Source organism: Theropithecus gelada, chromosome 2, assembly GCF_003255815.1.
Source record: "Theropithecus gelada isolate Dixy chromosome 2, Tgel_1.0, whole genome shotgun sequence".
NCBI classification, from domain to species: Eukaryota; Metazoa; Chordata; class Mammalia; order Primates; family Cercopithecidae; genus Theropithecus; species Theropithecus gelada.
Window position 1 is genome coordinate 87,800,032 of NC_037669.1, and position 24,968 is coordinate 87,824,999.

Sequence of the window (24,968 nt, forward strand, 5' to 3'; positions counted from 1 at the left end):
GGCGCTGGGGAGGGCAGTGTGCTGCTCCCTTGCCTTCCCTCGCCTGCTCCTCCTCCTCGGTCTCCCGCATCTCCCAACAGGTAACTGTCCCCTCCCCCAAAACATCCTGCGGCGCTTTCCAAGAGGGGTGCTCTTGGTGGGCTCCCTGGGTTGCTGAGGACTGTCAGTGGGGCAAGGGCGTGACTCGGCACACCTCACCCTCTCAGCCTCCTCCAGCCGTATCAACACACGCAGGGCTTCTGAGGCCTGCGCTCGAATCCCCTAGCTCCATGAAACAAGTCCGTCAAGGGCTTGTTTCCTTCGTGAGGCTTCCCAGGCCTCTACAAGTCTGGGGAAGGAGGTGGAAATCCCCATTTCCTGGGACCTCCCATATGGGACAACTCCCCGCAGACAGGCAGGGATGGGGCAGGGTGATTTCCAGCTCCTTCCCTTGGCCTGGGCGTCCGCAGACACCCCAGACCCTGCCTGGGGACATACTGCCATGTATGTGAGGGTCCGTGTGTGCTGCTATGGTCACTGAGGCGGGGCAGGTGGGCACTTACGCTGTCCACTTCCTTGTGCAGGTTCTTGGCAAGGATGTCCAGCATGGAAGTGGCCAGGGCCTTGCGCTTCTTGGACAGGCTCTGCTTGACGTTGTCAGTGTTGATGTAGAAAGGCCCAATGATGATGCTGCTGGGCAGTGAGCTGTCCAGGATCTCCTTCTCCTGCAAGTGGGTGAGCACCACCTCCCGCACCTCCTGGGCCAACAGGCCCTGCGTCTGGTAGGCTCTGAGGACAGCAAGCACACGAGAGGGGGCAGAGGACGGTGAGCAGAGTGGGCAGGGGATACACATGCACAGACACACGGACACGCTCCAGCGCGCATGGGCACACGTACGCACTTGAGGAAGGAGGCAATGTCATTGTTGTTCAGCTCCAGGTATTTTCGATACTCCTTGGCATAGGCCTGCAGTGGGATCATGGCCTTGGACACAGCACTGGCAATGGTGGCCCGTAGCTCTTCCACCAGTGGCTCATGAAGGCCCACTGACTCCAGCAGGGGGTCACCGCTGATGAAGATGTCCTCCATCACCAGCTGCGGAGGGAAGGCATGGGGCAGGGCAGACCTGGATGAGCCAGGGGGTGAATGGGCAGAGGGGAGATGGGGAGTCCTCCCGAGGAGCAAGCAGGGGCAGGATGTGGCCTGAAGCCTAGTGGGCAGCAGGGTGCCAAACACAGAGAGCGGGGATGCAGGGGGAGGAGAGAGTTTGCTGTGCTGTCTCTTTACAAGGCCAGAAGCCCCTGTGAGGCCCACCAAGGGGCAGCATCTTCCTCTGCCTGGGCATGACTCTGCCTGGGCCTGACTCAGCCCAGGACCAAGGGAAGGTGCAGAAAAGACAACCGGGTGATGAAGGCTCTGACTGACTAGCAAGGGAGACAAGAAGGGCTAGGGTTACAGGGGCTCTTGGGCCTGGAAGTGGGCTGTGTGCAGCTGGGTGTGTGTGCAGTGGCAGTGACTGGTGGGGACTTTGGACAGAGGGTCTGTATGTGGAAGCCAGCCCGTGTCCACCTCTGGAGATGAAGAGAGAGGCCAAGAGCTGGGTGGGATCAAGAGCATGGGGTCTGCATCAGATCTGGCTGTAGCAGCAGAGGTCCAGCAAGCCCAGGGTTCAGATCGCAGTTCCGACACTTGGCAGCTATGCAAACTTGGGTTAACTATTACACTTCTCCAAGCCTCACCTACAAAATCTGACACTAGCAGCTACACAATCTTAGGCTATTACACTTCTCCAAGCCCCACCTACAGAATGCAAGGGTTAATAGGTCACAGTGCAGCTTGTGATGAGCATTAAATGGGATACTTGAGAGTTACAGGGCTGAGCGTGCTGCCTGCCCGACAGGAGGCCTGTGATACAGTTGAACTGCGGCAGTACCCCGAGCTCAGGGAGCCATCAGCAGCCAGGGCAGCAGGTGCATGGGGCCTGCTCAGGCTGCAGCATGTACCTTCTCCAGCTGGGGCACAGCATGGGTGGCCAGGATGCCCTTGTCAAAGAGGTTCAGCAGAGATGTCTCAAACTGCTCCAGTGGGGTGCTATAGTGCACCCCGGAGCTGTCCAGCACCAGGTCCACAATGAACAGGGGATTCTTCCGGGGCCTGCAGGCAATAGCGGGTTGACTGTGGGCAAGGGCCTAGGAGGCCTGCGTGCAGGGGCGGCCCTCTGTCCTTCTTGCCAGCGCTATGACTCTCAAGGCTCTTCATGCACAATACTTGCCTTCTCCTTCCTCCCAGACACCTCCAGGTTATCAGACAGGAAGACCCAGGCCAACCAAACAGGTTCCTCTGCTCCTAACATGCCCTGAGGTCCACAAGCGCCACAAGAGAGGGAGGCTCCCAACCCCTGTGCTGAGGTTGCCAGGGCCTAGGCATTGTGACCCCCACACTCTCCCTGGGAGCCCATCTTCCTTGGCTTCACATCTCTGTTATGCAGAAAGAACCAAGCCTGGATCCCAGCTGGGTCCCTCTGATGGTTTCTAACTGTACTTAGAATAAATCCAGCCCCCAGCTCAGACTTCAGGAGGCCCCGTGAGATCTGGCCTGGTCCCTGCGAGCTCTCCCACTCCATCCTGAGCAGCCCTCCCTCCCCTCACCGATTCCAGCCACACTGGCCAGCCTTTCCTTCCTCAACTGTGCCAGGCTCATCCTCCCCTTGGTGCCTCCGCCCATGCTGATCTCTCCGCCTGTACCTGCCTCCACCTTGCATCACCTCACAACTTGTTTCTTCTTAACATCTCAGGTCTTGGCACAGATGCCTGACCCCCTGGCAAAGGCCCACCCCCAGTGTCCACCATGGCCCCTGCCCAAACCGGCAATGACTGTGTGTATTTATTTATCTGCTTGCTGCCTGTCTTTCCCATGAGACCAGGGACTGGGCCTCTCTTGTTCCCCTAGAACCATGCCTGGTTCACGGCAAGTGCTCAAAGAATATTTCTGCACTGAGTAACTCAATGATCGAGTAAATGAAGGTCACCAGAAGCAATGCAAGCCAGGGTTGGTGGGACATTGTCCAGCAGACTGCAGGGAGCTCAGCTCTGGCTCTCCCTAATGCCTGGGACCTGGCACGGATGGGCACCCTGGCCCTGGTCCTCGACCCTGCTCCATCCCAACCACTGGGGCCTAGCAAGGAACAGTTCTGGTGTCAAGAGGTGCCTCCGCCCAGCTGGGCCCCACCTGTAGGGGCTGTTAATTAAGTCGTCACCCCAGACCATGTCATCGGTGCAGTTAAGTACGCTGCAGCAGGCGTCACTGATGAACTGTGAGAAGCTGGCAAGTGAGTCCTGCACCAGGAAGCGCAGCGTGTCCTGCAGCATGTACTTCACCAGCTCCATCAGCTTGCGCAGCTTGGACATGAGGTACACTTCCCAGTTGGTCTCGTAGAGGTTGTACCAGCCCTTGCTCATGTCGCGCAGGCTGCTGCGCATGGCCACCTTCAGCGAGCTGATCCAGCTGTCCTTGAGGAACATCTGCACCTGGAGTGGCCACAGGCATCATCACATGGCCACCCTGGGGACCCACCACCTATAGCTGCACTTAAGGACTCTACCACCAGGGCGCTTGGGGTGGCTCAGGGCTCATCTGACTGCAGAGGGATGTCCCCTACCCCAACTTATTGCCAAACCCTGCCAACCAACAGCCTCATGTGACCCTGGGGGCTCAGGGCTGCTGAGCGGGGAAGGAGGGAAGAAAGGAGGGATGGAGGGAGGACAGGGCAGCAGAAGTGGGACTTTCCCTCCAGGCATGAGAGAGAGACAGAGACCCAGAGAATGAGATGAGAGAAGCAGAGAGACAGAGAACAAGACTAAAATGGGCCGAGAGGGAAAGACACAGAGAATGAGGCAGAGACACAGACAGAGACAGAGTGGAGTGCGGAGGGGGTGCACCCCCACCTCCCTCATACCCTAATCCACAGGTCAACATGGGGGTGCCTGAGGTTCCTGCTCCCCCTTCTAAGACAAGGGATCTGCTTCAGAGGCAACCAGAGTTGGGATGGAAAAGGTTTGGAAAGAAAGCCTGCCCTGGTTTTCCCTTCTCTCCAAGAGAGCCTCCAATAAGGTCTCCAATAAGGTCTAGGAAGAGGCTGAGGCTAGGTTTTGAGAAAAGCAGGGGCTCACAGCCTCACCACGTGGCCCATTGACCCTGGCCTTCTGCTGCGGCTCAGAACTGTGCCTGCCAGCTCCAAAGGTCTGCCCTGCGCTTGCCCCTCTGTGCCCTTGATGCCCACAAACCTGGGAGAAGGTCTGTGACTGGATCTGCTCAAACTCCTCCAGTCGGCTGTACTTGGAGAGGTTCGAGTGGAACAGGGACATGGTGGTCACCTTGTTGCACTCGGCCCTCACCTTGCTGAGGGCCGTGATGACCTCTGGCCGTGTGAGCAGGGACACGAAAGTGAAGTCCTCCTTCTGCTCCCGGAAGTGGTACTTGGGAACACTCACCAGCCCTGTAGGGGTAGGGGCCAAGGGCCAGGATCAGACCCTACCTGGCCAAACCAGGGGACAGGACAGATTCACAGGGTGCTTGATGGAGGGCTGTGACTCCTGCCTTCTCCCTGAAGAGTGACTGGAGTTCCCAGAGCCCCGCCTTTCCTTAGTTTGCCGGAGTGGCGCTGCAGCTTTCCAGTGAGGTGCCTACTCTGAGATGGGTAAAAGAATTCCTTCCAGGACCCCCTAGTCACAGGCTCCTCTGAGAAGTAGATGAGAACTGAGAACCCTCTCCTCATCCACTCCTGCCCGTGCTGCACACAAGCTCAAGGTCTGTCCACAGCCTGCCCTGGGGCACCAAGGAAGGAAAGGGTAGGTACCAGGACCTCTCGGAATGCCCACTGTCCATACCCCAGCCTGCGTCCTGAGTACATGACAAGCAGGAAGCTGAGTCTAGGAAGGTTGGCAGGTGAGTTGAAAGCAAGGAGGGTTCTCGGGCCCCGGGGTCCTGCTCTGAGACTCGGTCTCCTCTCTTGCTACTGGAGGAAGAAGGACTATCCTCTAGGTCAGATCAGCAGAGCCCCTTCCATCTACTGCTGCAGCATCATTTCCTAGTACACATTCACCTTGCAACTTCTGTGCTATTCTCACTAATATGTTCAAAAACAGCCTTCTTCCCCTTCCCCCCATCCAGAGCCCTCCAGGCAGCAGGGAGAAGTGAGACAAGTGCTGGGGACAGGGGAGGTGCAGGGAGTGTCGGGCTGATGATGTCCACAGTGGCAGGGCAGATGATCCTGGAGGGGAAGGTGGGAGGGCGCTCTGGCCAGGTGGATGGCCATGGGGCCCATCTTGGTCCAGTGACCCTCACCTTGCTCAGGCACCTGCTCCTCCTCCTTCTTGGGGAGGGTCACGTAGGAGAAGGTCTGGGGCTTGGAAGAGACAATGTGGTCAAAGTTGATTTTGTTCATGCTGCGCTCATAGTCCAGGCTCACTTCTCTGGCGAGACTGCTGAGGTGCTCTAGAACCCTGCCCATGGAGATGAGAGATGGGGGAATCAGGGGCTCCACACCCTGTGAACCCCAGCCGGGGGCCAGGCTCTCCTCTGGTATGGACCTGGGGACACGCATTTAGGGCTTCCCTTCTGGATTCATGGGCACACCCCTGCCCGGCCCTGAGCCACTAACATCCAAGTGTGCCTCCCCTGCTTCTTTCATGCCCCTTGTCCCCATTTTGTGTCCCCCATTTTCTGCCCCTGGTCCCCATTTTCTGTCCCCCATTTTCTGCCCCTGGTCCCTATTTTCTGTTGTCAGTCTCTGGGAGCCAAGGCAGGCCCCAAAGCAGTGCGACGGGGTGTAGGAAGTCCTGGGCCTGGAAGCCTCAGAGAACTGCCACTCACTGCCTGCACCTCCCCCGCCCGCTGCCCTATGGCTCAGTGAAAGATGCCTGCCACTGAGCTCCTTTGCTTTCACTGAGCAATCACAGCAGCACCTGGAAGGTGCTGAGAACTCAGGATGTGCAAGACCATGACTGGGCCTGAGGGTAGGTGACCCCTGCACTTCACCCTGAAACTGGGCTCCGAGATCGGAAATCAGCAGACCTGGCGTGAGCGTGCACACCATCTACCCCGTCCTCACACAGGCAGACCCCTTGGAGGCCATTTCACTCACTTGCTCGCTCGCTCACTCACTCCTCAGCACATGTTGCCTATGCCCCTGTGTTCCGGCACCTGGCTTGCTCAGGCCTTATCTGAGCCAGCCGGCGTCTCCGTCCTTTGTGGACAGCCCTTTCTGTTCCTTGAGTTGGTCTCTTCCATTGATCTCTCCCTCCCTCCCACCTCTGCCACCCCTGAACAGTCCCATCAGCCCTGGTAATGGCACCACAAGGGAATCTCAGTTTCCTGCAGCCCACACTTGCACCAGAGCTGCGGGATGTTGGAGAACTTCACAGGCAGGGGACTGGTCTCACCTTCAACACACCCTCAACCTGACCTAGAAATCCATTCACTCCCTCGGAACCTGGAAAAGAGTCTTTCTCACCTTCTCTGCCAACTCACAGACATGCCCTCCCTCACTGGGTGAAGTCCATCAAATTTCATCTGGAACTCAGAAGCCATTGGACAGAAATGACCCCATTTCCACACCCCGGAATCTCCCTGCCTTCTGCCAGGGTAGAAAACATGCCCTGCTCACAGGAAGAGCCCAGCAAGCTTCTCTTCATGGGAGCCCCTCTTTTCAGCCACCTCAGTCTCTTTGCCTTCCCTCCCACGCCCTCCCAGGGGTCCCCACACACTCCGGTGTGTCCCACATTAGAAGCCGCTCCTTGACTTCCTTCCCTCCCTTGACTTTATCTCTTTGTGTTTCTTTATGGAAAAACTGGTGTGCTCACTTCTTCCCATCCTCATCTCTCCTCTTGCTGCCCTTGAGACTGCTCCAGGCTCTGCCTCATCTCACTGGACTCTCAGAGACTTGGCATAGTGGCTCCCTCCTACTCTGCTGCACCGCTGTCCTCGTGGAGCTTCTGGGACACCCTTCCCCTGGATCTTCCTCACCTCCCTGACTTCTAAACACTGCCTGTGCCAGGGGTCCTGAGACCTCTCGTCTTCCCCAGCTACACCTCCCACCAGGTGAACTCCTCTAGCCTTGGACTCTGAACACCACCTATTCTATTCAGCCAGAACCCTCACACCTATCTGCAGTTCTCTCCCCTCATTTATCCACCAGCCCACTCAACACTGACACTGGAAGCCTCACAACATGTCAGAACTAGCATGTCGGAAAGCAAGCTCTTCATTTCTGTCCATGCCCGTCACTTGCTTGCCCCCAACCCCCACTAGCCTCCTTGTCTCTGAACAGCAGTGCACACACCCTGCTAATCAAAGCCCTAGGGAGGGGGTCCCTGGTCTCTTCCCGCTACTGGATGTGCAACACCATGACTGGGCCCGAGGGTGGGTGACCCCTGCACCTGATCCTGGAAATTGGGCTTTGAGATTGGAAATCCCTAGATCTGGGGTGAGCTTGCATTTAGTCCATTAGCAGCTCTCATTGGCTCCACCTCTGAGGAAACCTCAAATATATCTCTTTCTCCCCTGCTACTCAGCTACTATTCTGGTTCAAGCCACCATCATGGTCTCTGGCCCTGATTATGGCATTAGTCTCCTCGTTGATCTCCCTGCTTCCATTCTTGCCCCCTTACAACTCATTCTCCACTGGAGTTGGAAAAAGATATCTTAAATATGTAAATGATCAAGCCACTCCTCTGCTCACCACCACCCATGGCTTGCACAGACTGTCAGCCTGTGGCCGCATCTCTGCCCCTGCATGTGGTCCAGTCTCTCCGACCAACATCTCTCTCTCTGCATCCCAGCCACAATAACCCTGTCCTGCTCCTCAAGTACCACAAACTTGTCCCTACCTCAGCCTCAGGACTGCTGTTCCTTCTGCCAGAATCCTCTTCTTCCCTTATTTTTTTAAACCTCAACTCAAATGTTATCACCACTATGAGGAAGGCTTTCCCTGACCGCCTAATATAAAGAAGCCCTTCTGAGACACCTCTATTCCCTTCTCTCACTTGGTCTTCACAGCACTTATCAGAACCCTAAATCACCCAGAGTTTTCATTGTCTGTCTTTCTGGCCAGGCGGAGAGTCCCCAGGGTGCAGGCTGTTTGTTGGAAATGTTCACTGCTATGTCCCCAGTGCCTGACACAAGACAGGTACTTCCATACATGGCTGCTTGCTGGCCTGACATCCACTCCCTCCCTTCTTCCTCAGTTTTGTTCTAGAATTCCATCCTTCCTCACTTGACTCAGGGGAAGATGACTACAGCCCCAGCTCCAGGGGTACATCTCAGCTGGTCCAAGCCAATCGTGGTGGAACTTACCCCGACTGCAGTTGGTTTAGGAGTGGGAGCATGTCCCAGTTATGATCAACCACTGATGCAGAGATATGAAAGTCAAGCCCTCTGCAGTGAGCTAAGATTGCTCCACTGCACTCTAGCCTGGGGGACAGAGCAAGACCCTGTCTCAAAAAAAAAAAAAAAGTCAAGCCCTCTTGTTCCGGCTCCCTCCAGGACAAATTCGGTGCTTGCTCCAGAGTTTCCCACAGGAACTAGACTTCTCAAACCATATTTCACCAGCTGCTTCTTCTATTATACCCCCTGCTTCCTTCACTTCCTTGTAGATTTCTCCTGAGAGGATTTCATCAATCACTTGCACAAGAATCCCCAAATCAGGGTCTGCTTCTAGGGAATCCAATTGAAGACAACCCTTGTTGTGGTCATGAAACTGCTGCTGCCATCTCGCCTGAAGATGAAGCCAGCATACACTGCAGACAGAGCCCTGATGCACCAACCTTGGGGTGGCCTGCATTGGTTTTCCTGCTACAGGTACAGGAATGCACTTCCCTACTGTCTAAGCCAATCTGAGACCAGCATCTTTTATACTTAAAACCAAAAACATTATAAACTGAATAAAATTCAAGAAACAGAATTCTGGACAGCCAAGGTAAGGTGGCTACATTGATTCAAATTTCCCAACACACCCTAGGAAGGAAGGAAGGAAGGAAGGAAGGAAGGAAGGAAGGAAGGAAGGAAGGAAGGAAGGAAGGAAGGGAGGGAAGGAAAGAAGGCAGGAAGGAAAGAAGAAAAAGCTAACACTACCAAAACCCACACCTTTAGCACAACTAGAATAAGCAGAATGCCTAGATTTCAAATTATCTTTAAATTAAATACATAAACATCTATCTCCAGTGAGCTGTCTCTCACACTCTTGCTACAAGTTTTCACAGAGAACAAGGGTAGTCTAAGAAAAACTGCAGAAACGGGAAACAGTGGTAACCCCAAGATAGATCTAAAATCCTACCAGAGGTCGGGCGCAGTGGCTCACGCCTGTAATCCCAGCACTTTGAGAGGCTGAGGTAGGTGGATCACCTGAGGTCAGGAGTTCAAGAACAGCCTGGCCAACATGGTGAAACCCTGTCTCTACTAAAAATACAAAAATTAGCCAGGCGTGGTGGTGAGCGACTGTAGTCCCAGCTACTCGAGAGGCTGAGGCAGGAGAATCATTTGAACAGAGACGGCAGAGGTTGCAGTAAGACGAGATCGCACCACTGCACTCCAGGCTGGGTGACAGAGCAAGACTTCATCTCAATAAATAAATAAATAAATAAATAAATAAATAAATAAAATAAAATCCCACCAGAAAGAGAAAGTAACCCCGGCTGCGCACAGTGGCTAATGCCTGTAATCACAGCACTTTGGGAGGCCGATGTGGGTGGATGAATTGAGCCCAGGAATTCGAGACCAGCCTGGGCAACAAAGTGAGACCCCCATCTCTACAAAAAATTAAAAAATAGCGGGTGTGGTAGCACATGCCTGTAGTCCCAGCTACCAGGGAGGCTGAGGCAGGAGGATTACTTGAGCCCAAGAGTTTGAGGTTGCAGTTAGCTGTGATTGCGCCACGGCACTCCAGCCTGAGTGAAAGAGAGAGACCGTATCTCAAAAAAAGAGAAAGTGACCCTAACTGTAAAAATACTGGAAAAAAGCCCAGGTAAATCAGAGCACTTACTACAAGGAAGGGACTTAAGGACATGCAATTCAAGGCAGTATTCTTTGAAAGGCATGACTTACGGGACAGGAGGTAGAAGGAAAGGGGTCCTTTGCAGACTGGAGGGTAAGGGAAAAGAAGCAAAAGTGAAATTTTTAGTTCTGCAAGATAAGAGGACAAAAACGTTGGAGGACCCACATCCCTCTCCCCAGCACATATGTACACACACACACACACACACACACACACACACACACACACACACACACACGGCATTCTAAAAAAAAAACAAAAAAAAAAAACTAGTGTGCAATACTGACAGAGGAGGGCGCCTTTGAACTAGAAAGCTTGCAAATCACTCCAAATCCTGAAATGAACAGGTGAAAGCTGACTACATTTGCTTCTATAAGAAAAAGAGAGCATCTTTTAGCTTTGTTTGTACGTTTGAGAAGATGAGAGCATCTTAACTGATAAAATTCCCATCACCCTTAAAAAAAATAAACAAGGACCAAGCAGAAGAAAACTGTAACACAACACTTCAGCTAAATAGCCTTAAACAAGTGTTTGGGCATCTGAAAAACCACCTTGAATCAGAAATTCAAAAATAAAACATATAAATGGACAAATGTCAGTAAGAAAAGAGACTTCCTTAAGCTCAAGGAAAAAGTAGAAAATAAAATTATCTTGGGGAGGAAGGTGCCCAAGAGAAAATAGAGTCAAATCAAAGCGTAATGAAGTAAATTGAAGAAAGGCAGGATATAACCAAGAGAATAAAAATGAGAGAAAATAAAGGAAGTAAAAGAAAGAAAATAAAAATTTAAAAAATAAATAAAATTAGAAAGAAATAACTAAAAAGGGCCAGAAACTGGTTGAATTAAAAGACAGGCAAAGAAGCAGCAATATATAAAAAGATACATATATATATATAAAGATATAGATACATAATGGAATCTTTGATGAAGAAAAACAAAAGAATGGAACAGAACCAAGATTTAAAACTGCAATTCAAGGGAATTTTTTTTTTTAGACGGAGTCTGGCTCTGTCACCCAGGCTGGAGTGCAGTGGTGCAATCTTTGTTCAATGCAAGCTCCGCCTCCCAGGTTCAAGCGATTCTCCTGCCTCAGCCTCCCGAGTAGCTGCCACCTCGCCTGGCTAGTTTTTTGTATTTTTTTAGTACAGACGGGGTTTCACCATGTTAGCCAGGATGGTCTCGATCTCCTGACTTCGTGATCCGCCCATCTCGGCCTCCCAAAGTGCTGGGATTACAGGCTTGAGCCACCGCGCCCGGCCTGGCCTCAGACTTCTTAAAAGCAACACACAGGCAAGGCAACCAAAGTGGAGTATTTTTTTAAAACTCATAGAATAAAAGCTGTGAACTAAGAATTTTATATCTGATCAAGCTGTCCTTCATGTTTTAAATGTGTGAGAACTCAAGGAACTCTATACCCTTGAGCCCTTCATGAGGAATCTACTAGAAAAGGAACTTTATATAACCAAGAGATGGCGGGAGACTTCAGGAAAAAAGACTGATACGTTTAATAGAATTTATTGTAAGTTGAAGACTAAAAGGTGGAGATGAGTGTGGAGGAAAGTAATAATATTTTAACGGTTAAAATATGAAGTAGAGTATGGGCATGGAGGCTCATGCCTGTAATCCCAGCACTTTGGGAGGCCGAGGCAGGTGGATCATTTGAGGTCAGGAGTTCGAAAACAGCCTGGCCAACATGATGACCTTCTTTACTAAAAATACAAAAAATAGCCAGGCATGGTGGTAGGCTCCTGTAATCCCAGCTACTCAGGAGTCTGAGGCAGGAGAATAGCTTGAGCCCGGGAGGCAGAGGTTGCAGTGAGCAGAGATGGCACCATTACACTCCATCCTGGGTGACAGAACGAGACTCCGTCTCAAAAATAAATAAATAGATTAATTAATTAATTAAGTAGAGCTGAGCATGGTGACTCACTCCTATAATCCCAGCACTTTGGGAGGCTGAGGTGAGCAGATTGCTTGAGCCCAAGAGTTTGAGACCAGCCTGGGCAACATAGGGAGATCCCGTCTCTACAAAAATACAAAAATTTACCAAGCGTGGTAGCTCACACCTGTGGTCCCAGCTACTCAGGAGGCTGAAGTATGAGGATAGCTTGAGCACAGAAGGTCAAGGCTGAAGTGAGCTATGATTGTGCTACTGCACTGTGGTATGGGTGACAGAGCAAGACCCTGTCTCAAAACAAAACAAACAACAATGAAACAGGCCAGATACTAAAGGGTTAAGTAGGAAAGCAGGGGATAATGGAGACTATAAAAGAAACCACTAGGGCGAGCACAGTGGCTCATGCCCGTAATCCCAGCACTTTGGGAGGACAAGGTGGGCAGATCATGAGGTCAGGAAATCAAGACCATCCTGGCTAACACAGTGAAACTCTGTCTCTACTAAAAATACAAAATATTAGCCAGGCATGGTGGCAGGCGCCCGTAGTCCCAGCTACTTGGGAGGCTGAGGCAGGAGAATGGTGTGAACCCGGGAGGTGCAGCTTGCAGTGAGCTAAGATTGCGCCACTGCACTCCAGCCTGGGTGACACAGCGAGACTCCATCTCAAAAAACAACAACAACAAAATAAAAACCACTAAAATAAAGGTACAACCCTTCCTAGACACCAAAAGAAATTTTTAAAATAGAAGAACTAAGAAAACATATCATGTAGAGAAAGAAACACAGCATTGTATTACAATACACATAATGATTATAACATGAAGTAATATGACTGAGTTGAGGTCAAACCTATTAGCCATACCAATAAATGTGAATGGGCTTAACTTATTACAGGAAAAATATTTTAAATTTGGGTCACAAATAAAACTCAAACTATATGCTGAAAGTAAGAAATTGATCTAAAATGAATTAGTTCAGAAAGGCTCAAAATAGAGGGATTTATCAGGCAAATGGAAACAATAAAATTTCAGGTTGCTATGTTGATATCAAACAAAGTAAAATGCAGATCCAAAAGCATTAGAACNGTACCATTATTTTGCCCATTTTACTCCTCAACAATGCGAAGAAAAAGAGGTTAACTTGCTCAAAGCCAAACAACTTGAAGCTCAAAGAGCCAAACTTTGAGCTAAGGTATTACCTCCAGGGCCATTACTTTGATATTCACATGACAGTTGGTCTTTTTGTGGAGATAATTAAAGATAAAATATAAAGCATGACCAAGGACCTAAATATTGATACTAAAGTACTTACTGTAGATTCTCAGGCAGTGCATACTTTATGAGATATTAAACACCAAAAATTGCAGGAAAATAAGGTCTCTAGTGCCAATAGAAATTTTTTCTTTCTTCTTTCTTTCTTTCTTTCTTTCTTTCTTTCTTTCTTTCTTTCTTTCTTTCTTTCTTTCTTTCTTTCTTTCTTTCTTTTTTCTGAGACAGCATCTCGCTCTGTCACCCAGGTTGGAGTGCAGTGGTACCAGCGCGTCTCACTGCAATCTCCACTTCCTAGGTTCAAGTGATCCTCCCACCTCAGCCTCCCAAGGAGCTAGGACAACAGGTGCGCCCCACCATGCTAGCTAATTTTTTTGTGGTTTTTAGTAGAGATGAGGTTTCACCATGTTGTCCAGGCTGATCTTGAACTCCTGAGCTCAAACCATCCACCTGGCTCAACCTCCTAAAGTGCTGAGATTACAGGTGTCAGCCATCTCGTTCAGCCAGGATTAAAGATTTAAATGTCAGACCTTAAACCATAAGAATCCTAGAAGAAAACCTAGGAATCACCATTCTGGACATTGGCCTTGGGAAAGAATTTATGACTAAGTCCTCAAAAGCAATTGCAACAAAAACAAAAATTGAAGAGTGGGACCTAATTAAAGAGCTTTTACACAGCAAAAGAAACTATCAACAAAGTAGACAGACAACCTGCAGAATTGGAGAAAATATTCACAAACTATGCATCTGACAAAGGTCTAATATCCAGAATCCATAAGGAACTTAAGCAATTGAACAAAGAAAAAATGAATAATCCCATTTAAAAAATGGGAAAAGGGAGGTGGGCACAGTGGCTCATGCCTGTAATCCCAGCACTTTCAGAGGCCAAGGCGGGCAGATCACTTGAGGTCAGGAGTTCGAGACCCACCTGACCAACATGGAGAAACCCCATCTCTACTAAAAATACAAAATTAGTCAGGTGTGGTGGCACATGCCTGTAATCCCAGCTACTCGGGAGGCTGAGGCAGGAGAATCGCTTGAACCCAGGAGACCCAGGAGGTTGCAGTGAGCAGAGATTGTGCCATTGAACTCCAGCCTGGGCAACAAGAACAAAACTCCACCTCGAAAAAAAAAAAAAAGGAAAAAGGGTCAGGTGTGGTGGCTCATACCTGTAATCCCAGCACTTTGGGAGGCCGACACAGGCAGATCACCTGAGGTCAGGAGTTCAAAACCAACCTGGCCAACATGGGAAAACCCCATCTCTACTAAATATACAAAAATTAGCCAAGTGTGGTAGCACACACCTGTAATTCCAGCTACTCAGGGAGACTAAGGCATGAGAATCGCTTGAACCCAGGAGGTGGATTTGAGTGTCAAGGGGAAAAAAAGAAAAAAAGAAATACTAGGTTTCAGAATTTGTGGACCACCTTTTTTTTTTTTTTTTTTTTTTTTGAGACGGAGTGTGGCTCTGTCACCAGACTGGAGTGTAGTGGCGCAATCTAGCTCACTGCAACCTCTGCCTCCTGGGTTCAAGCAATTCTCCTGCCTCAGCCTCCCAAGTAGCTGGGACTACAGGCGCCTGCCACCATGCCCAGCTAATTTTGCATTTTTAGTAGAGATGGGGTTTCACCATGTTAGCCAGAATGGTCTCTTAATCTCGTGATCCACCTGCCTCGGCCTCCCAAAGTGCTGGGATTACAGGCGTGAGCCACCGTGCCCAGCCCCTCTGTGTACTACTTTTAAAGCAATTATCAGAAGAAAGTTCATAGCCTTAAACACATTTGTCAATAAGAATGAAATGAATTAAATTCCTAATACATGCAGGCACACACACACACATACACACACACACATACACCCAACACACGAACTATTCAACAGAACAGGTAAGCCCAAAGATGGCACGAGGAAGGAAATAAAGATAAAAGTAGAAATTCAAAAGAGAGATATAGAAAAGCAATTACATTAATAAACCTAAATCCTCTTTTTTAAATTAACAAACCGGGCCTGGTGCAGTGGTTCACACCTGTAATCCCAGCACTTTGGGAGGCCAAGGCAGGTGGATCACCTGAGGTCAGGAGTTTGAGACCAGCCTGGCCAATATGGTGAAACTCCATCTCTACTAAAACTACAAAAAATTGGCGAGGTGTGGTGGCGGGTACCTGTAATCCCAGCTACTCAGGAGGTTGAGGCAGGAGAATCTCTTGAACCCGGGAGGTGGAGGTTGCAGTGAGCCGAGATTGCGCCATTGCACTCCAGCCTGGGTAACAAGAGCGAAATTCCGTCTCGAAAAAAAAACACAAACAACAACAACAACAACAACAACAAACTGAACAAACTACTAAGTAACTTAATAAAGCAAAAACAGGAAGAGAGCATAACTTTACAAAATAATAGGTAATGAGGAGTAAACATTGAACCAGAAAAAAAAATTGAAAATAAAAAACAACTTTGCAGAATTCTATGCAAATGTATTTCAAAACGGATATAAGATGGATAATTTTCTAGAGAAACAATGTATATGAAAATGACTCCATTAGAAGTAGAAAGTTTAAAATAGACCAATTTCTTTCTTTCTTTCTTTCTTTCTTTCATTTTTTTTTTTTTTGAGGCAGAGTCTCCCTCTATCACCCAGGCTGGAGTGCAGCAGCACCATCTCGGGTCACTGCAACTTCCGCCTCCTGGGTTCAAACGATTCTTGTGCCTCAGCCTCCTGAGTAGCTGGGGCTACAGGCGTGTGCACCACGCCAAGCTAATTTTTGTATTTTTAGTAGAGACGGGGTTTTACTATGTTGGCCAGGCTGATCTCGAACTCCTGACCTCAGGTGATCTGCCCACCTCTGCTTCCCAAAGTGATAGGATTACAAGTGTGAGCCACCACGCCCGGCCAGTCAAATGATTTTTAACAAGGATGCCAAGACAATTGAATGTGCAAAAGAACATCTGTAGCATGCTACCCTTCACCTAAGAAAGTGGGGAGTATAAGAAAACATACATATATCTGAAATATACATGTTTCTACTCATTTGTGCAATAAAAAACACAGAAAGGATAAACCAGAAACTATCAATATTGGTTACCTGTGGGCGTGTGGTAGGAACACAATGGAAAAGATGGGGAATGCGGACAGGATGTGGAGGTGGAGAGTAACAGATCTCTGAGTATAGCTTTTTGAGTAATAGCTATTTTGAGTAGTATACATACAGTCATGTGCTACACAATGACATTTTGGTTACAGATTGCATATATGATGGTGGTTCCATAAGATTATAACGGAGCTGAAAAATTCCCATTGCTTAGTGACGTCATAGCCATCGTAATGTCAAAACGCAACAAATTACTCAAGTGTTTGCGGTGATGCTAGTGTAAACAAACCTACTGCAGCCAGTCATATAAAAGCATTGCTCATACAGTTATGTATAGAACATAAGTGATAATGATAATAAATGACTGTGTTACTGGTTTATTTACTATACCATAGTATACTATACTATACTTTTTTATTGTTATTTTAGAGTGTACTCCTTCTACCTTTTTTTTTTAAGTTAACTGTAAAACAGTCTCAGGCAGGTCCTTCAGAAAGTATCCCATAATCATAGCAGATGACAGCTCCATGTGTCATCTGTCCCTGAAGATTACTGTCTCATTACTGTCCCTGAAGACCTTCTAGTGGGATAAGATGTAGAGCTGGAAGATAGTGATATTGATGACCCAGGCCCTGTGCAGGCCTGAGCTAATGTGTGTTCTTGTGTCTTTGTTTTTAACAAAAATGTTTAAAAAGCAAAAAACAAACAAACAAAACCACATTTTTTAAAAGCTTATAGAATAAGGATTTAAGAAAAAAAAAATATGTGTATATATATATATTTTTGAAATGGAGTCTCACTCTGTCCCCCAGGCTGGAGTGCAGTGGTGCGATCTTGTCTCACTGTAACTTCCACCTCCAGAGTTTAAGAGATTCTTCTGCCCCAGCCTCCTAGGTAGCTGGGATTACAGGCACCCACGACCACACCTGGCTAATTTTTGTATTTTTAGTAGAGACAGGGTTTCACTATATTGGACAGGCTGGTCTCGAACTCCTGACCTCAAGTGATCCACCCGCCTCTGCCTCCCAAAGTGCTGGGATTACAGGCATGAGCCAACGTGTCCAACCTTAAAGAAAATATGTTAATACAAAAGAGTCAAAAAGGTTTTTTTTAATTAAAAGTTTACAAAATAGAAAAGTTAAAGTAAGCTAAAATTAATTAATTAATTAATTAATTAATTTTGAGACAGTCCCACTCTGTCACCCATGCTGGAGTGCAGTGGAGCCATCTCAGCTCACTGCAACCTCTGCCTCCCAGGTTCAAGCGACTCTGGTGCCTAGCCTCCCAAGTAGCTGGTATTATAGTCATGTGCCACCATGCTCAGCTAATTTTTGTATTTTTTTAAGTAGAGATGGCGTTTTGCCATGTTGGCCAGGCTAGTCTTGAACTCCTGGCCTCAATCAATCCACCCACCTTGGCCTCCCAAAGTGCTGGGATTACAGACCTAAGCCATCATGCCTGGTCCTAAGGTGTGTTGGGTTAATTTATTATTGAAGAAAGAAAATGTTAAAATAAATTTAGTGTAGCCTAAGTGTATATAGTATTTATAAAGTCCACAGTAGTGTATAATAATATCCTAGGTCTTCACATTCACTCACCACTCACTCACTGACTCAACCAGAGCAACTTCCAGCCCTGCAAAGTCCATTCATGGTAAGTGCCCTACATAGATGTACCATGTTTTATCTTGTATACTGTATTTTTACTGTACCTTTTCTATGTTTAGATACACGAATATTTGCCACTGTGTTACAGTTGCCTGCAATATTCAGTAATCACACCCTGTATAGTTTTGTGGCCTAGGAGCACTAGGCTGTACCATATATCCTGGGTGTGCAGCCAGCTATATCATCAAGGTCTGTGTCAGTACACACTATGATGTTTGCACAACGATGAAATCACCTAATGACACATTTCTCAGAACACGTCCCCATCATTAAGTGATGCATGACTGTAAATATACAGATGTTCCTCTACTTACAGTGGGGCTACATTCCAAGTAAACCTGTCATAAGTTTAAAATGCACTTGATACACCTAAGCTACTGAACACCATAGTTTAGCCTAATCTACCTTAAATGTGCTCAGAACACTCACATCAGCCTACAGTTGGGCAAAATTATGTAACACAAAGTCTATTTTATAATAAAGTATTTAAAATCTCTTGAAATAAATACTGTACTGAAAGTGAAAAAAAGATCAGTTGCATGGATGCTTGAAGTACAGTTTCTACTGAATGCATATCACTTTCACACCATTATAAAGTTGAAAAATGATAAGTCGGCTGGGTGTGGTGGTTCACACCTGTAATCCCTTTGGGAGGCTGAGACTGGGGATTACCTGAGGTCAGGAGCTCGAGACCAGCTTGGCCAAAATGGTGAAACCTCGTCCCTACTAAAAATACAAAAATTAGCCAGGCATGGTGGCGGGTGCCTTTAATCCCAGCTACCTGGGAGGCTGAGGCAGGGAATCTCTTGAACCCAGGAGGCAGAGGTTGCAGCGATCCAAGATCGAGCCACTGTACTCTAGCCTGGGAGACAAGAATCAAACTCCGTTTCAAAATAAATAAATAAATAGAAAGAAAGAAAGAAAAATGGTAAGTCAAACTATCATAAATTGGGGACCATCTGTATATATATATCCCAGATCTGTCTGCTATGGAAGTCTCAAAATAATGATATCCCAGTAGAAATGAGCACATCTAATGTCCAGATCTTGGCTTCTAAATATCATTCCTCAACTAAAAGGAACTTCCAGCCAGGCATGATGGCTCACGCCTATAATCCTAACACTTTGGGAAGCCAAGGTGGGAGATTTACTTGAGCCTAGGCATTTAAGACCAGCCTAGGCAACACAGGGATATCTGTCTCTACAAAAAATAAACAGAATTAACCAGAGGTTGTGGTACATGCCTAAGTCCCAGCTACTCAGGAGTCTGAGGTGGGAGGCTTGCTTGAGCACAGGAAACTGAGGCTACCATGAGCCAAGATGGCCCCACTGCACTCCAGGCACTCCAGCCTGGGTGACAGAGTAAGAACTTGTCTCAAAAAATAAACTAAAATAATAAAAGGAGCTTCCTTGGAGAAACAGCTGGTTTCAGGACTGGACCTGGGAAAATACACAATGAGCCTGGAAATTCTTGCTGTGCCAGAAAGTAAAGTTATCTTAGGGGCACATTGCTAATAAACCATCATCCAAGGGTTTTGAAGAATAATGGAAACATGGTAAAACGACATAGGAATTAACTTGAAAAGTCTCCCACTGGTCACATCTGGGACAATTTGAGCATCGAAATTTTTAAAAAGTAGTCAATTGTAACCCTTTGAATAAAATAAGAATCCAAGAGTGCATATGGATAATGAGGGATCTGGAGATGGACAAAAAGTTGTTTGGGGCCCCAACAAGTCCACAGGGCAATAGGCAGGACAGTCTCAAACAGACGAGCCCTGAGGTAGCTCCACCCTAGAGTAGCACCAACTTCCTAGGGGAAGGTTCCCTGGAGAAGGAGATGCCCAGAATGGGGAAGGCCGAGCGGGGACTCACGAGGGGCCTTTGCGCATCCGAGGCGTGCTCAGGGCCCACTGCTTGATCTTGCTCAGGCTCTGTTCACTGATGACACGCTGGCCGTCAGAGGGCATGCAGTCCACATACAGGTTGTAGAGCAGCAGCGCCTCCGTATTCTTGCGCAGGGCGTTGGCCTGGACCACACGTTGTGCGAACACACAAGGGTCCTCAGCACAGAAGAGAAGCTGGATCCGTGGCACCCAGTACTGACAGACCTGAAGGGGTGGCCTTCCTGGGGGCCAGGTGGGAGAAGGGGACACACAGTCAGGCTTCTGGGCTGAAGCACTAAGTTCCAGCCGGCTGTGCCGCGGATGCCCTGTGGCCCTGAACAAATTGTTTCCCTCTTCTGACCCCCTGTTGCATCTGTGAAATGGGCATGACGACACTCCCTGCCCAGCCCATCTCGCAAGGTATCATGGACGGATGTGAAAGCACATAGAGAAGGCTGGGATGCGGTGGCTGACGCCTGTAATCCCAGCACTTTGGAAGGCCGAGGGGGGAGGATTTCTTGAGGCCAGGAGTTCGAGACCAACCTGGCCACCATGATAAAACCCTGTCTTTACTAAAAATACAAAAAAGTAGCCGGGTGTGGTGGTGGGCGCTTGTAATCCCAGCTACTTGGGAGACTGAGGCACAAGAATCGCTTGAACCCAGGAGGAAGAGGTTACAGTGAGCCAAGATTGCACCACCGCCCTTCAACCTGGGTGACAGAGCCAGATTCCGTCTCAAAAAAATAAAAATAAAAAAGAAAAGAAAGTATTTAGACAAGCAGTTATACAGGCATGGCTGTTCAAGTGCCCATCCCTTGATCCCACACCCAGGGCAGGCATTACTTATTGATGAGACTTGGGCTCAGAGCTGACATGCCAAATAATGGCCACTTGTCCTTTCTGGGGTCTCTTGAGTGATGAGTCCTCTGGTCCTTACCAGTCAGTGCGTTGGGCAAACAGAGCAAAGTAGAATCCAGAACTGATCTGGCAGTGCCCTGGGTGGGGTTGGCCTCAGTCATGGGCCAGTCAGGCCCAAGCTGGGGGTCTGCCTGGGGCAGCAGCAGCAGCTCGTACCTTCAGGGGTGACCCCTGCATTCAGGATGGGCCTCCCCATCTCATCTCGCACCAGGCCTTTTTCGTCTGTCTTGTGCACCAGGTATAGCTTCTTCTCCTCGTCGTAGTCCAGGACGCCGACCTCGCACCATTCGTACTTCAGCTTCTGACTCTTGGGGTCCTCTGAAACAGGAGAGGAAACCCCACCAGTGCCACCTGCCATGGGGGCAGGAAGGGGCCTCTGAGTGCTGGCAGCAGCTCTGGGAATGGGTCTCAGAGATCACCAGTCTGGCGTCTCTCCCGCCGGGATGCCCCCATCTGCTCCAGCAGAGCCAGGACCCTGCTTCCTCCCAGCCGAGCTGGCCTCTGAGGAACCCAGGCTGCAGGAAAGCCAGAAAGACCAGGCTTCTCTGCCCTGGTGCTCAGCACAACCTGCACCAGGGCAGAGAGACACACAGGCCAATAGGAGGCTGGGACAGGCAGCACGAAAGCCCCAAGTTAAGGGAGACCTGCTGAGAACCCATTTGTAAAGGTCATGAATGAGTTGGACCCCCTTCAAGGTGACCAAGGCCAGGGTGAAGCCCTCCTCACAGGCTGCCCCTGGCTGCTCAGTCCCTGGGCCCCTCATCTGAGAACAGGGCACGGCAGGGCAGGACAGGGCAGGAGCCGCTCTTTGGTCAGGATGGGACTCCCACTGGTTCCCTGGGCTGAAAGCCTGTGCCCACTTCTCTAGCTTACCTCCTGCCGCTGCCCCTCACACATTTCTCTCCAGCCACACTGGATATCTGGCTATTGCCGTGAGTTTCAACCTTGTTCCCATGGCAGAGCCTCTGCACTGGTTGTGCCCTCGGCTTGGAACTCTCTCCACTCAGGTCACCTCATTGCTGGTTGTTCCCTTCACCAAGGAGAAGCCTCTGTGCCTAAAATAGCACCCCTGTCCCAGGCACTCTCTGACTTGTTACCCCATTCTATCCCTCACAGTGCCGAAAGTCACACTACTTACGCATCAGCTCCTGGTTCACAGCTGACCTGCTCACACTAGTGTCAGCTCACTAAAGGCAGGAGCGACTTTGTCCCGTCTCAGTCACAGCTGTGTCCCTGGGCCTAGAATGAAAACTAGTACCTTGGCCGGGCGCGGTGGCTCAAGCCTGTAATCCCAGCACTTTGGGAGGCCGAGACGGGTGGATCATGAGGTCAGGAGATCGAGACCATCCTGGCTAACACAGTGAAACCCCGTCTCTACTAAAAAAAAAATACAAAAAAAACTAGCCGGGTGAGGTGGCGGGCGACTGTAGTCCCAGCTACTCGGGAGGCTGAGGCAGGAGAATGGCGTAAACCCCGAAGGCGGAGCTTGCAGTGAGCTGAGATCCGGCCACTGCACTCCAGCCTGGGAGACAGAGCGAGACTCCGTCTCAAAAAAAAAAAAAAAAAAAAAAAAAGAAAACTGGTACCTTGCAGGTGTTTGATAAATTTTTGCAGAAGGAAGATGCACACACATGGTGCCCAGTAGAGCAGCCACAATGCACAGTGGCTTAAAAACAAACTGAGGCCAGTCGCGGTGGTTCAAGCCTATAATCCCTGCACTCTGGGAGGCAGAGGTGGGCGGATTGCACTCAGGAGTTCGAGACTACCTTGGGCAACATGCTGAAACCCCGTCTCCACAAAAATACAAAAAATTAGCTGGGAGTAGTGGTGTGTGCCTGAAGTCCCAGCTACCTGGGAGGCTGAGGCACAAAAATTGTTTAAACCTGGGACATGGAGGTTGCAGTGAGCCGAGATAAAAGCTGTTTGTTTTGTTTTGTTTGTTTTTGTTTTTTTGAAATGGAGTCTCGCTCTGTTGCCCATGCTGGAGTGCAGTGGTATAATCTCCACTTACTGCAACCTCCGCCTCCCAGGTTCAAGCAATTCTCTGCCTCAGCCTCCCAAGTAGGTGGGATTACAGGTGCACGCCACCATGGCCAGCTAATTTTTGTATTTTTAGTAGCGACTGGGTTTCACCATGTTGTTCAGGCTGGTCTTGAACTCCTGACCTCACAATCTGCCCACCTCAGCTTCCCAAAGTACTGGGATTACAGGCGTGAGCCACCACGCCTGGCCCCCTGTTTTTTTGTTTTGTTTTGTTTGAGTTCTACAGACTGGGTTGAGGAAAGAAGGGCTGGAATTCTCAGGAAATGCTCCCCACCTGTTGACACCAGCTAGCTGAGTAAAGAATGGATAAAGAAGGCCTATAGCTCACCTATTTTGCTTCTCTGTTTTGCTTTTCCCTTCCCTTCCTAGTAGGTTCCCTTTCTGAAAATGCTGGCCTTGTCTCTGCTCAACTCAGATGAAAATATGTCACTGGAAGCTCCCAGCAGAAAACAAGAGGTCCCCGGCAGAGCCCCTCCCTGCTCACCCGTCCTCCCACCCATGCCACCACCCCAGTCTCCCAGCAGAGCACCTCGGTGGAGCCTGGTACTTGGTGCATTTAAGGTTAATGCAGTCCCAAACCTTCTGGTTTTATCACCAGGAATTGGTGATCTGGGAACAATTGAGTTAAATTATTTTTGTAATTAACTCCAAAGTAAAGAGAACATTCTGGGCTTCTTGTCTAGTTCAGAGAAATTGATTCCAGCATTAACGTGTTTTTAAAATGAAACATAAATTTACAGCCTGCTCAATGGACTGGTTGTGCAGTCTTAAAACTAGTCATGGCTCTTACAATCCTGCTTCCCACCTGGAGCTGGCCTACTGGGTCCACTTCCCACTCACAGCATCTTGTCCACCCACCAGGTGGGGAGCAGAGCAGCCTTCAGCCCTGCACAGGGGAACAGCCACCTCCAACTTCCCAAATTATGACCCAGACCTTCCTAGGATGCTGCATCGAGACCCAGCCGTGCAGGCCAAGACAGCAGCCATGGATGCCCACCTGGCATTGCTTTCCACAGCAGGAAACGGGAGAACCTTCACAGCCACTGGGGCAGGCCTGAGGCCAAAGGAGGCCAAACTCCCTGGGCAGATACAGGCAAGGCTAAGACAAGGCAAACCTGTGTGGGGCATCAAGTGGGCATGGTGAGGTGTGACAGTGGTTGTTGATGGGTGACAGTAGGCGAGTGTGTTTCTGTGTGGTGAAAATGTGTACATGAGAGTGGTTGTTGGGGGTGTGCGTGACAGTGTGTTTGTCAATGTGTGTGACGATGGGGATGTGTGTTTGTGAGCAAGTGTGTGATGGTATGTGTTGTGCACACAGAAGTGAAAGCTGAGGGGCCACGGTTAGAGCTGCAACAATGGGGCTTCTGGGTGGAGGGATGGAGAGTGGAACTGTGCCCCTCGTGCATGTTTCAACATTCCCAATGAGCATGTACACAGTTTACTACCAATAAATCAAACATTTTTCAAAACACTAGGCACTATCCAGCTGTCCCTTTTCCAGCCCTGGTCCCTGCATTTCCTGCCTCTGTGAGGCCAGCTCCTAGGCCTGTCTCCCAGCTGAGAGGTCTTGAAAGACCCCTCGCCTTCGGTGGCTGCCAGGTCCCAGGGGAGCCCAGAGTCTGTGACAGGGCTGCTACTGGAATGAGATAGTGCCCTCACTCCAGACTGGCCTTGCTCACCATGCCCCAGGAAGTCATCAGTGGGCAGGAGGGCTTTTCCTGGGACAGGTTTCCTGTCCAGAGACCCTGGCTCCAAACCCATGTTGATCCACTCTCTGGGAGTCCGGCAGTCAAAGTCCTCATTGTCAAATACCTGGAAGAAAGCAGACCAACGTTGGGAGGAAGCAGCTCCTCTAGTGGGGCCCAGGTGGGACTGGGTGTGCCAAAGGATGGGACGCCTAAGTAATCCCCTCCCCAGGTGAGAGAGCAGCAGGCTGGGACTGGGGGTTGACCCTCTCCACTGGGGGCTAGGGGCTGACCCACTCCACTGCTGCTCCCAGGGGTGCACAGCATCTGGTTGGGTGTTTGAAACCCTGGATCCCCATCCAGCCAAGCCACCTGAGGCTCAGGCAGAAGGGTGTCCAGGGACCCAGAGCAGGCGGTAGGTTCTTTCTCCCACTGCCCAGGGCCACCTAGCTCAGGCCCAAGGGAAGAGGTGGCCCTTGGGTTTTCCTGGG

At 49.4% G+C, this 24,968-nt stretch overlaps 1 protein-coding gene across 1 annotated transcript in view; it reads right to left on the reverse strand.

Moving 5' to 3' along the window:
* The window catches only part of DNAH1 (dynein axonemal heavy chain 1), an 85,014-nt gene that overhangs the window by 50,169 nt on the left and 9,877 nt on the right, over window positions 1-24,968 (reverse strand). The window contains exons 7-15 of the mRNA XM_025375515.1: window positions 24,472-24,604; window positions 20,906-21,067; window positions 19,821-20,073; window positions 5,324-5,481; window positions 4,264-4,475; window positions 3,209-3,507; window positions 1,984-2,134; window positions 882-1,075; window positions 543-768 (exon numbers count right to left, since the gene is read on the reverse strand). Coding sequence (XP_025231300.1) covers window positions 543-768; window positions 882-1,075; window positions 1,984-2,134; window positions 3,209-3,507; window positions 4,264-4,475; window positions 5,324-5,481; window positions 19,821-20,073; window positions 20,906-21,067; window positions 24,472-24,604 — 1,788 coding nt within the window. The remainder of the gene's footprint in view (window positions 1-542; window positions 769-881; window positions 1,076-1,983; window positions 2,135-3,208; window positions 3,508-4,263; window positions 4,476-5,323; window positions 5,482-19,820; window positions 20,074-20,905; window positions 21,068-24,471; window positions 24,605-24,968) is intronic.